The sequence below is a fragment of the Dama dama genome, chromosome 13, assembly GCF_033118175.1.
Source record: "Dama dama isolate Ldn47 chromosome 13, ASM3311817v1, whole genome shotgun sequence".
NCBI classification, from domain to species: domain Eukaryota; kingdom Metazoa; phylum Chordata; class Mammalia; order Artiodactyla; family Cervidae; genus Dama; species Dama dama.
In genome coordinates, this window is record NC_083693.1 from 36,815,283 (window position 1) to 36,828,779 (window position 13,497).

The 13,497-nt window shown below is 44.9% G+C and overlaps 1 protein-coding gene across 7 annotated transcripts in view; it reads right to left on the reverse strand.

Annotated features, from left to right (window-relative positions):
- Window positions 1-302: 302 nt before the first annotated feature.
- The window catches only part of TJP1 (tight junction protein 1), a 108,492-nt gene continuing 95,297 nt past the window's right edge, over window positions 303-13,497 (reverse strand). For 3 of the 7 annotated variants that reach the window (XM_061158879.1, XM_061158876.1, XM_061158881.1), the window contains 6 exons: window positions 12,379-12,606; window positions 9,996-10,171; window positions 6,845-7,316; window positions 5,408-5,625; window positions 4,388-4,531; window positions 303-1,807 (listed from right to left, as the gene is read on the reverse strand). In XM_061158879.1, coding sequence (XP_061014862.1) covers window positions 1,713-1,807; window positions 4,388-4,531; window positions 5,408-5,625; window positions 6,845-7,316; window positions 9,996-10,171; window positions 12,379-12,606 — 1,333 coding nt within the window. In that variant the 3' untranslated portion in view covers window positions 303-1,712. Of the gene's footprint in view, window positions 1,808-4,387; window positions 4,532-5,407; window positions 5,626-6,844; window positions 7,317-9,995; window positions 10,172-12,378; window positions 12,607-13,497 lie in introns of those variants that run through there. The other 4 variants (XM_061158880.1, XM_061158878.1, XM_061158877.1 and 1 more) reach the window with 3 other exon arrangements.

Below are 13,497 nucleotides of genomic sequence, written 5' to 3' on the forward strand. Positions count from 1 at the left end.
AAACTGTACCTTAATTTACTTTATCTCCCCCAAATACAGCAGCATCAGAAAATGTCCATGTTATGTTTTTGGGAAACTGTAAGGGAGGAGACAAATTACAAACCAGTTGGCCCTCAGGAATATGAATAAACACCCATGTAGACTTGTCCTCTGCCAGGCTGCAGGGAATTCCCCCCACCCACCCCCACCCAAACAAGGCCCAACACGGCAGCAGGTGATGACGGTCAGTCTACAGGATTTTATACTAGGTTGTGAAGTTACAGGACACTAGAAACAGTGGGCAAACAGACCAAACAAGCACCTTATTTTAAAAAGTTTTATTCTGCAGATTTAGAAATTTGAGAGTTTTTAATAACTGTAAAAGAAATCCAGTCACACCTAATGATTAACAGAATGTAGTGGTGTAGTATCTAAACAGAAATCGTGCTGATGTGCCATAATAAATTGTCTATTAGTAAAAAAATACACTTTAGGGCACAGCATCGTATCACAAATTACAGTAGGGATACTTTGCAAGAATTTATTCAAACTAGAGAATTCTGAATAACTGTGTCTTCTGAATGCAGCACTTAAAAATGTAACAACTCTGTGCATTCTTTTTTCTTAAAAAATGACCTTGTGTGTGTCATAGAAATGCTGCTTTATTGCTGCAGAAGTCAAAGTTCAAGGCTCAAGAGGTACAGGAGAGAATACAAAGGTAGCCTTAAGAAACTTGGTTTTGTTTTATGTATAAAAAAGGTAAAGTTTATAAAAGTTAATTTACAAACCAAGAACAAAGTGGTATGCACGCATTATGTACAAGCATCCTTAAAACGTCAAAATTTATCAAATGCATTGCCAAGAGAAAAACAACCACTGCCTCTTGCCAAAAAAAAAAAAAAAACCACCCAAAATCATACCATTATTTTCTTCTGGGTGACCACACATTTCTGAAACCACCAAATCCACAATTTTACTCCATCTTTTTCATGATACAGTATCTAGATGCGCACAAGGCCATAAAACTTAGTGATACACAGACAGAATGAGCTAACAATTAAAAACATGAGGGTAAGGCATTCCTGCTGGTCAGTATGTCTGTGGTGATATGGTTAATTTATGGATCCAGAAGAGGCCACGGAACCAGTCTCATGCTTTGGTGTCCTTCCCTAAGAAAAGTGAGTTTTCGTATACAGTCATTGTCTTCACTTGACCCGCACCCCGCCCCCCCCCCCCCCACCAACACACCACAAATTCCCCTTGCTGTACATTTCTGTTAAATCCACTACACTGGTTATATATTTGAGGTGCATTTTTAAAATGTGTGCATATTACTTCATGCATAATAAAATAAATGTGTGTGCAGGCCAGGGCCATAGTAAAGTCTGAAACAGTGTACTTTGGAAAGACTAGAACTCAAATGCACCCCATTTACTGGCTGGTATTTTAACGGAAATCAATGTTAAGTTAAGCAGTGACCATATAAAAGTACAAAAGTCATTACAAAGCATCGCATCTCTAAGCCTCCAGCCCACACCAGCCCCAAATGGGCAGTGGGCAGCATGTTTGCAGGCACGCACACTCAGCCTCCCCCATCCAAACACAGCGCGTAAGACTAACACACTGCAGGATCAACTCCAGGAAAAGGTACTACTTGATAGAGTGGTTCCATTTAGATTTAGTAAGTTTAACCCAGTTTCACATTATTTAATCAAGTTCATGTATTTTAAGGATTAAAAGTGGTCAATAAGGACAGAAACACAGTTTGCTCCAACAAGATAATTTGGATCTCCAGGAAGACACTTGTTTTGCCAGGTTTTAGGATCACCTACAAGAGAAAAAAAAAGTCCACGTCATTTCTGGTTCTTAAATTGCTTGTAATCATGCGACAAATAAAACATTTAGACACAATTTCCCTCTATTCCTTTAGCATACCACACTTGCACCAAAGCTCTTAGTGCTTTTTATTTCATTGCAGACCCAGTGGAATTGAATGACCCAAAAGCTGTTGCAGATTTCTGTTCGTTAAGTTCATGCCTTTTAAAAAATAAATACAAGTCAGGGTGATTATATGCCTGGGACAGTTCCAGTTTGTCCAAGTCCAAACACTCATTAAAAGTACTTTTCTTTCACTTTCAAAAGTCTGGACTAATTGTATGATCACTCCATTTGAGCTGAGTATAAGAACACATTTCTCACACTTGACACACCAAATGAAATCCTCAATTTGGTTCTTAAAGACTCTCTTCTCTGGGAATTCTGGGGTGGTCCAAGTGGTTGAGACTGCTCTTACTGCAAGAAGTATGGATTCCATCCCTAGTCAGAGAACTAGATCCCACAGGGAATACCCCCACCCCCCTCCACACACCCCACCAAAAGACCCTCTCTTTCCCTCTACCCAAAATAAAAAAAGTGAGATTGGGCCAGAGATTCTCAGCCCGCTCTGGCTGTACAGAAAAATCATCATGAAGCAGAAAAATCATCATGAAGCTTCCAAGTCAGTGAGCTGTGTGAGACTGAAGCCAGGCCTGGGCCCTTAATCAGGTGACTTGACATTCACAGTTGCAGCTAAGCAGCCCTGGCAGTGGACTCAGCATGAAGGCTTGGGATGGCCTGTTGTCTCCTGTGTCCATGGTAGTGTTGGTGTTAATCACTCAAGTTGTGTCCAACACAACTTGTGACCCCATGGACTGTAGCCCACTGTCTATGGGATTCTTTAGGCAAGAATACTGGAGTGGGTTGCCATTCCCTTCTCCAGGGGATCTTCCTGACACAGGGATCGAACCTGTGTCTCTTACGTTGCAGGCAGATTCTTTAGTCTAAACCACCAGGGAAGCCTACAGTAAGTCACTGTCAAAGTTGCTGCCTGCATAGCAACAGTTATTCACCAAGGGCAGTTGTACACCCAGGGGATGGTGTCCAGAGGCAATTTTGGGGTCCCAGCTGGCATCTAGAAGCCAGGGAGACTCTCAAACACCCCACAGAACCTTCAGACAGTAGGCTGTCCATTACCTCAGCAATGTGATGGATCACATGAGTTCAGAGGAGTTCAATTCAAAGATACATGTAGGTTTATGTAATACTGCAGACAACAAATTGTTCAGGCACTGAGATAAGCTTTTCCTCAGAGTTGTTGTTAACTATCTTTAGGTTCAAAATTCTTTTCAGTATGCTCGTTTTTCTTGGATTAAGTCAGTAGCTATCAAAATCTACCCTTGACTTTTTAAAAAAGAAATTTATAGCAGAAAAGCATTCCAAAGTCACACAGAATTACACGGAAGCACATTTCTCTTCCAGGTGTAAGTATTCAAATTTAACACAGGAAAAAGTTGTTGCAATCTAAAAAAATAACGTGTTTTATGGCACAAGGAGAACTATTTGAAGCATACTGATTTTCACTTACAGTTAGGCCTCTCAACGTTTTTTGGATTCAAGGACAGTCACAGCCCATACTGAGACCTGACTTGCAGGATATACATTTAAAGTGTAACTTTATTATTAATGTCAATTCACTATCTCAAACTAGGCTAATACAATGTTCTCGGTGGAGGCCCTGAAGAAACAGCTTTAATATTTACTACGTAAAAATTAACTTTTCCCAGAAAATGGGGAACTTGTGAATATATGTAGTATTTTATGTTAGATAGTATTAAAATATGCTCTTTACACCATAAAACTTTTACTCATACTGTACCAAATTAAAAGTGCATAATGGGTCATCTGATTTATCAAAAATTCAGAAGGACTTTTAAATTGTAAAGTGATCTTATACCAAAACTATAGGAAGTTCTGACTTAGTCACCCAAGGAAGTGAGAAATGTGAAAATGCAATGGAAGCCTTGAAATTCATGATCTTGACAGCAAAAAGCCATTTTCAGATAGTGTATTACAGAAATATTTAGGGTTTTACATGGAAAAACCATGGCCAAGTATGATCACAGTGGAAGGTCTTTTATCTCTTAAGTTTCTCTCGTGTATGTGTATACAAACACACACTCTACAAAGTAATATATATACACTTTGTACATTGAGAAATTAAAGAATAGTAACCAAAAACAAGTTATTACATAAATTAAGTCCTTTTTATAAGAAGATGAAAATCCCTATGTATGCAGGACAGTATCAATTCTCCCACCATATCTTAGAAATTTTGACATAATTTTGTTGACCATCATGAAACTGTCCACTTTTGGCCAAACCATCCATGTTAAGAGGCAGAGGCTTCCCCACCTTGCCTTTCTCCTTTATGACAGATGTGCCACAAGGAAACTCCACAACACTGGTGATGCCTACAAGGCCAGAGGAATGGAGGGCGATTGGCTCATGATCAGTGTGGGCAGCGCCATCAGCCCAGGCTCAATCAACGACAGCACCCGAAGCCCCAAAGGACAGACAGAAGACAGCGTACCCGACGAGGAGTCGGATGATTTTAGAGCAAAAGACCAACCGTCAGGAGTCATGGACGCACAGTGTGGTAGGCGCAGCTCCACGGGCTTCAAGAACTTGAGGCCATGGGGCCCACACATCACTAGGGGGCTCAGCAAGGTCTCACCTGGGGGAGGGGAGAGCAGGGAGAAGAGGTTAGACAGCCACTCCTTCTGGACACAGTCTTCTCACCCTTCTCCTAACCACAGGCCTTAAAGCCAAAAGGGGGTTAGTTCTCTGAGAGGCGCTGACCAAGAGAAACGTAACAGACTCCAGATGTAATTTAACATTTCCCAGTAGCCACGTTATAAAGTAAAAAGAAACAGGTGATGTCAATTTTAGTATTTTATATAACCTAATATATCCAAAACATTATTTCAAAAAGTGAGCAATTTACTACATCTCTGGAACATCTAGCCCATCTCAGTTAAAGCAGCCATGTGTCAGGTGCTGAAGAGCAGCACGCTGCTGGTGGCCGCAGGGTCCTGATGGTATGAGACACACGTAAATGTTTTACGGAGGTCACTTGTACCTTATGTTTTTTAATGTTGTATTTGCTACAGAGTTAAGTGAGTGAAAATGATCTATTTAAGGAAACAAGCAAACAATGCTGAAATACTAGAGTTGTAACACTGTTCATGCTTGTGTCATCCTGACTGACCCAGGAAGACTGTGAAAAAACTAGGGCAGAAGCTGCGGCAGCCACTGGGGATGCAGCCTCTCTGTGCAGGGTCTGGGGGTGACGAGGGCTGATCCAACAGCTTTACCTGCACCAAGCAGGCAGTTGCTCTGAGCGAGGCCTCTGGAGTGGGTGTTACCTGTTACCTAATCCATCTCTAGAGCTGCCAAGGGTAAGGGACTCACAGATGAATCTGGGGAAGGGCAGCCAGGACTGGCTGGCAGGCCCCTCCCCAGCAGAAGGAACCTGACAGCAGCCAGATATCCTGTCTCGCAGCCCGATATGCCTGCAAGAGCATGCAGGCTGCTTGAGGTGCGCACCCACCCTTCTCTTTGTCCAAAGGCGGCAGGATGCTGTTGTCGCGGCAGACCTTGAAGTAGATCTCCTGTTCCACCCCCTCAGGAATGGCTCCCTGGGGGATGATGATGCTGACACCAGTCTCAATGGAGCTCAGCACCCCACCATTGCTGTTGAATACGCCACGGGCAGTAGCCACCACTGTATGACCGTCTTCATCTTCATCCTCCTCCACGGCTGAGGGACTGAGTTCAGAAACAACCAATGAAGTACATTGCTAGTGACACACAGAAGCTCCCAGGGCTGTGCTAATTGAGCATATTTCTCCACATCATTAAGTTACTTTAGTAAGTGAAGTTTCAGTGACAGATTCTACTCACTGGGGTAACTAAGCATACACCTCCCAGACAAGTTTTGCAACCAGAACACACACAGCCTGATACACTGCTCACCCAACATCTTACATCCATGAAGCTGGTGTTTAAAACTGATGGTACATCATGCTTTGAGATAGCTTGTTTTTTCCTTCTTAGTGATATGTATGGCAACAGTGGCATCTTAGACATGACAGAATATACATTCACTGGCCCTCCTTTCTCTCCACTGCGGACTTCTGGTGTGCACACATTTCCCTTCCCACCCAGAGCACAGACATCCAGCTCCATGAAGTCATGAGGACCCTGGTGCAGGCAGACACTTGGAGAGGGGCCAGCCCGTTTGCGTGGTCACACAAGGCAGAGAGGATGCGGTACCAATTCTCCTTCAAAAGTGGGGATTTGGGAATCTCCCAGAGTTAGGTTCGAGCCAGGACTAAAGGTGAGCAGCAAGATAGGTGGATAAAATGAAGCTAAGTGTGAGGGCCTGCAGCCTCACTCCTGAGCGGCCAGAGGCAGGGGTGGGCCTGCTCCTTCAGGACCCTGACTGTCCCTCTGCTCCAGGGGCAGCCTGCAGGCGGCCCTGACTGTCCCTCTGTATCAGCAGCTGACGGAGGCTGTCACAGTGCAGACAAGGGAGGGGTTCAGGGAGCTGGCCCCAGGCAGGCGGGCTTCTTCTCATCTGCTCACCATCTGACCACAACTGTTAACAAAGCGTCTTTTTACCCTTGCTGCAAATGAACAATGGGTAAGGAAACAAACTCTTTCTGACACACTCTCCAAGTGTGCCTCCCCAGCTGGAGGTCAGAGGTCAGACAGGGGCCATGTCATGTTGAATGAGCTGCAGTGTCCCTCAACCTGGTTTTTCACACAGCAGGTACAGTGAGTGAGGATGGCTGAGCCACATGAGCAGCGGCTTCCGGACGGCACTAACATCATCTCTGCAGAATCCCTGCTATGGCAGTGGTTCTAGCATTTGGCATGGCGCCACTCACCATCAAGTCTGAGCTGAGATCATCAGGCAAGTACCCCAACTACACCTGACTCACATGAGGCCGATCACCAGGCCGGGCAAAGATAAGACTCTTACCTCACGGGCACTGCTCTCGGCCCTGTGCTAACACTGTTTACTTGGTATTTCAGCTTGTTGTCTGTGTGGACAGAGAAGGTCTCCACACCACTGTCAAACTCAGGAGGCTGCGCAGACTTCAGAAGGGTTTTTGGAGAAGCGGGAGCTTTGGAGGACAGGTCAGGTTTGTGTGTGGTTTCATTCGGCAGGAGATTGTGGTTGAATTTAGGACTTTCAAACTTGCGTTCGAATGGCCGTGCAGAGCTTGTGTATGGTTTTGGTGTGAATCGATTGTATGCTGGCGTGACCGTTTTCTGCGTCTGTTCGACCCCATTAGCTGGAGCTTTCTCTGGGAAACTCTTTTGGGGGTAAAAGGCAGACTGGACGGCATCCTCTCGGGGGGCTGGTCTGTAAGCTGCTGGCTTATTCTGAGATGGAGGTGGGTCCGGTTTGGACACTAATGAGTTCTGAAAATCCAACGACATAGCATTACCTATAAAAACATGCAGAGAAGTACTTCAAAAACTTCTGAAAAAAATTTAATCTGTAAAAATACTGACTATATAAAGTCAACTATACTTCAATAAGAAAAAGTAAAAAGTATATTCAGTGGCGTGAATAAAAACAGAATTAGAAATCCATCTCTCACTGACTATCATGGTTGGCGAGATGGAAAAGATGTTACAATAGGCCAAGCATAAATCCACCTGAATGAACAATTTGCTCATCAAAGTATCAACAAGTAATGTTCTGTGGAGACTATGGTATCTGTGATTCTAAACTTGGTCTCTAGGAATAAATCTTGAAACATTTTTCATCCAACAGAAAATAGAGACCAAAATGCCTTTCCTTCCTGAAACAAGCTTCAACACCACCACCTGGTTGTCTCTCCCACTGTAACTGGTCCTGGCATCGAGTCAGTGCCTGGGGCTGGTTGCCAGTCTGAGGACCACATGACCCTGGTGGCCGTGTGTGATCCTGAGGGAGCAGGAGAAAGCATGGTGTGATAGCTGGGACAGCGCTGATGCACCTGGAGCTGGGGCTGTGCCTCCGGAGACTGGCATCGGAGGAACCCCACTCCAGTGTCCATAACAAATCAGAAGCAGAATGACAAATGTGTCTATGTTAAATCAGCACTACAAAACTCACCATAATTAAAGTCAAAAAAGAAAAGTCAGATTGGGAGAAGCTACTTATAACATGCATAATTGATAAAAATTAGGAGAAAAAAACCTGTATGTTCATAAGCAGGAATCAACCAATAGGAAAACAGGCAAAAAACTGAACAGGCAAAAATACAAGTGAAAACCAGACTAAACCAGTAATCATAGCAACATCACTATTAATTAGGAAAATTAAAAACCAAAACAATACGATTTCACATCCTCTGAATTTGTGAAATATTGAAAGTGTGGTGGTACCAACTCCTGGCAAAGATGTGCACTAACAAGAGTTTCCATGTACAGATCTTCTTCAATTCCCCTCGGAGTGTTACAGCAGCATGGTGAGTATCTCATGTGATTTACTGAATAATGTCCTGAGAGTAAAAAACAAACTGGCTGTCTGGGTGCAGGACAGCTGTAAGGGTGTCAGTTGTTCACCCCTGTGATGGGGTGTCTAACTGGGGCTCTGCTCACTGCCGCTGCTCAGCATCACAAGGGATTGTACTACTCACTAACCTGGGAAAAGACTGAAATTTAAAGTACAGTTTCTACTGCGTGTGTTTTGCTTTTGCACTGCAGTAAAGTGAAATGAAGCGTCATTAAGTCAGGAACCTTCTGTACAGCTGGTGGCAATGTAAAATAACACCAACTGCATTCTATGAAATAATTAATATCAGTGTTTTGACACACTCTTCCAGGAATGAGAGTAAGAGGAAACCTCTCCCAGCTCTCAAGAGACCAGCACAACTTTGATACCAAAACCAGACAAGGACAAGAAAATTATAAACCCCAGTTTCTTGTGAGCATAGTAATATAACTTATCACAGAACAGAATAAAGGAAATCACAGAACAGAATAAAGGAAATAAATCATAGGATCCTCTACAGGAGGATCCTGCATTTGGCCTTCTGTAGCCTCGGATGTGCAGCCCAAGCGGGGGGTGGGCGCTGTGTTGCACCAGTCCCACCAAGGGACTTGTGCATCCACGGATTTCATTCAGTGTGCACGCAAAGTGGGGGTGTCCTGCGGATACCAAGGACAACTACACATAAAGTCAGTTGATAGAATGTTTTCAGCAAACTAGAAGGGACATTCTAAACGTAATCAAGGGCACCCAGAGAAGTCACACACTGCCCATCTGCTCTCCCAAAGTGGGAGCTGGAGCAAAAGAGGTGTGCTACTATCGCTTCTAGTCACACTGCACTGCACGTCCCAGACATTGCAGAGAGGCAAAAAAAACAGCAAAAAAACAAAACAAAAAGGCATAATATTTGGGGAGTAAAAAGTTAAACTTTGTCTGTAGACATGACAGTGTGTAAAGAAAATCCTTGCATACAGTAACATCAAATCACAGCCCTGGGAGTGGACTCCTGTGACTACAGAGCAGCACCATCTGCAGCAGTGGGATGTGAGCAGGAGACGTGGGCTGTGTGTGTCCTGTGAAGGCACCAGAGGGGGTGGGGGTGGGGCTACAGGCCCTCCCAGGGTGTCTAGGCTATGGGCTGGAAAGATGATGGCATGATGGCTCAGAAGAGGTGCACTTGCTGAGACGCAGGACAAAGCTGAAGGAAGCAGGGTGGGGGAGGAGGTGCCTTGGGCGAGGGTCGGCATGGGTGAGGGAGACAGTTTACTGATCACAGGTGTGGAGGACAAGACACAGGCAGACACGCAGGGACACCCCCAAGATGGCCCTGCTAAGACACCTTGTGTGAGGAGGGATGTCACCGTGATTTTTATAAACCACCCTTCATTTAGTTTTGGACATACTGGTAAAGCTCCACGGACAGAAATTAAGCTGTGTTAGGCAGAAAATAATCTATCTAGCTAAAAGGCAACAGTCATGAAAAAGATGTACTTTTAACAAAATCCTTATTTTTCACTGTCCTAAGCCCATAGGTTTCAAGTATGTCTGTCTTACATGTACCCACTTTTACTTAGAAAGTATGAGGCTAACTGTAGCCTTGTAAGTCTGACTGTAACTGCCGTCTGCCCACTCCTGAGCCATCTACCTTCACCGTGCGGCCCCTTGGTGTGTGCCTGGAGGCCGAGAGCTGTGTTGGGGCTGGGGTGAGCACCCTGGCTGTACTGAGTGGGCAGCGGCGGAGGGGGGGGCGTCGCCTGCAGCGGGTCATAGCGCTTCTCCCCGAACGACCTGTCCACAGCTTCAGCCTCAGCAGCCTTCCCCCTGTGAAAAAGTGAGGACACATCAACACCTTGAAGATGGATGCACATTACCAAAGAACTTCCCATTCTTCTAGGCATCCGTAAGTTATTTGCTTTCAATTGAGAATTTCATAATTTATCCCCCACAAGTATGGGTACTCAACCAAAATACACAAACTAAGTTAAGCCGTCATCAGTACCAGAGATGTGAAGACACTACAGATACAGTAAGAATATTAGTAAGACATCCAGAAGATGGCGCCAAAAGGCAGATGAAATTTCGGGTACACTCATAACATTGAAGATGGTTGTTCACAAAAAATTTTAATGGTTGGTAAGTTTAACAAAGTCTTGGCAGTATTTTGAAGAAACATTTATTGGCGTAAATCCTCCTCAGATTCCCATCTGCTTTTGCGTCTAAAGCACTAGCTGGGCACCAGAGGATGAGGCAGGAGTTAGCAGGCGTTTTTGCTAATGGCTGGGCAGGAAATGTTTCGGTTTCTTGGGCACAGTTTCTGTCACAGCTCTTCAAACTCTGCCCCAAAGCAGCCAAAAGCAGCGTTTAAGGGACAGGACTCTGCTGTGTTCAGTAACATGGACACTGTGGACTTTAAATCTGCCCTTGATTTACCAGATCCATTCTCTGTTTAGCAATTCCTTGAGGAGCAAACATTGCTTGATTTTAAGACTCATTTAAACCAAACTGTGCCATGTATGCTGCTTTTTTTCCAGATTGCCAACTGTTCACATGGGAACACGTTAAATTCACAAAGAAGAATCTTTACAACAGGACCCAGAATTGCAGTGCTGCCACCTGAGCGCTGCAGAGTCCTGCTGCCCCTGCTTTACGCACACACACAGTAGCACAGAACTTGGAATGCTCACAGTTTCTGGTCGCAGTCCAGTCACATGGTCACCTCAAAAAACTACACCCTTAGGATGAAGGAAGTCTGCCACGTGTGCACTCCAACAGGCCCGCATGGCATAGCTCACACTAGTATCTTACATGGATGCTCCTGGACCAGCAGTCAGAGCCAGTCTAAGAGTCAAGAAATTTAGGTGACAGCAAAGCCAGCACAAGAGCAAAGTCAAAGAAAACTGTCAATCTAAATTTGCCACAAACAGAACTATTTTTCTGCCTCATGTTATGTTAATGTCTCAACTTGGCTACACTGAACCAGTCCTAGTAGTTAATAGTCCTAGTTACTGAACCAAACACCACTACTGCAGGTGTCCCAAAAGACTATCTAGATGGAAGCTTTTTAAAAGGACATTAACAACCTCTCTGAGCTCAGACATGGCTCCAAATTTCCCTTTCCTGCTGACTTAGGACTTGCTTACCACCACTGTGTAAACGACTTCCTTGTAACACATCCACGTCTGTCTTCATTATTGTGAGTCTGTTCTGCTCAGGTATGGGCCCACCTGTGCCTGCGTGGGATTACACTCCATTCTCAGAACCAAGTTCGCCACCAGTCAGGACTCAACCAGAGGCAGAACCAAACCACACACAACATAGGAACCCCACAGGGGCACAGGTGAGCTTGTAGTTTGTAACCCAGCAAAATCCACAAAAAAGAAAAGCAACCAGAGGCCCAGTAGACAAGCAAACAGAAGGGTGCAGCACGGAACAGGAAGATGATGGGCAGGACCTCGGAGCTCAGTCCCCATGCTGCTCCCTTCACAGCACCCCACGTTGACAACTGGACTAGAAGTCACTAAGTCCCCTCAAGCTGAAACAATGATAGAAGGCAAGTTTGTTCTTGCCTTGGGAAAAAACCAAACTCTTCAGTATCTTCTCTCAAACAATGTCACTCCCTAGCATAGCCTGCTTTTATATTTTGAGAACAAAAACCAAGAAGAATGATGAGAAGCAGCACTGAGTGTGCCAGATGGGAAGGAGGGACTTCAAGGTCAGTCTCTTAAATGCTCACCCTCTTACCTTTGTCAAAGCAGTTGGACCCTTAGAACTCTTTGACATTTAACATCTTTTCTAATATAAGAACCTCACACAGATGACGCCAGGGTCTAAGAACAAAGCTACATACCCCAGGCTGGATAGCATACATGCTGAACTGCTTAGCACCCACAGAAATCAAGTAAGTATGACACAGCTAACATTTCCCTTCAGAACACACTGAACTTTGTGTGACTGACTCCACTTGATGCAAGTGATCCTTTGTTTCATCTTAACTTTGAAAATTTAACGTCTGAAATGAAGTGACTCACTTGGAAGAGTAACCAGCAAACTGTGGCTGAGATTGGGGGTGAGCTGGCCTGGTGGGCTCGGAGAGGTGGCTAGCGGGGACATGGGCGGGAGGCTTGGCCTCAAAGCTTCTCCGATCGAAGTAGGAGAGCTGCTTCCGGTAGTACTCCTCATCCTCCTCAGGGTCATAGTGATTTGCCCGAACGATGTCTTCAGGTGGCTTCATGTGAGGCCTCTGTGGTTCAGGGATCCTGACAATGAATGATAAATGGAACAACTTTTGAGATGTTAACTTGACAAGGAGAACAGAATAGGCACCTCTGACCTTCCACTGACACCCTGACTACTCATGACCTAGCTGAGCGGGGCAGCCATCAAGGCCGAAACTTGGGACCCACACCCACACATGTCACACTCGATCACACACACACGTTAGGAGAAGGGCAACCTGTCTACTGAGCTTGACAACCACCTGGTTAGAAGCAGCTTATCAGAGAAAAGAGAGAAGGGAAGGCAGACAGTGGGGAGCTCCAGCAGGTGCACCATTGTCAGAACGACTGAGAATTTAAGACCTTGATGCCAGGATCAACAGACGATCCTCAGGTAAGGAAGGAGCTAGACAATGATGAGGGAAGGACATGGCAAAGAAAGTCAACTATTAGCAAAGTGAGGTATTGTTACTTAGGCCCTGCTGAGTAATTCAGGAACTCAGCATCAAAAACAGATAAACTAGGTTTCACACCAAGAAGGAGAGCTAAGCTTTCAGTTATTACACATTTACTCCGTGTAGAAGAGCTTATCTGCTAATGATCCCAGCTAAAGGAGACACCATAGTAGTTTATATTTGCATGACAAGCACTAGGCATCAGGAAAACCAGAAGAAAATGTACAAATTAAGACAGTAGTTCCCTCTTTATTACAAGCACAAAAGTGAATCAAACATGCCAGAGAACTGCTGAAACGCAACCCATCACTCAGCAACAGCAGGGGCAGCCACAGTGAGGAGCATGCACAGCAGGTCCCCTGAAGCCTCATTCCACCCAGTCATTCTGGTGCTGACCGTGCTCCTGGCCACGGCAGGCACGTGTCACAGGCTACATGCTCACTAACAGATTATGTTTGGGTTTCCCGGGGTGCAGTGG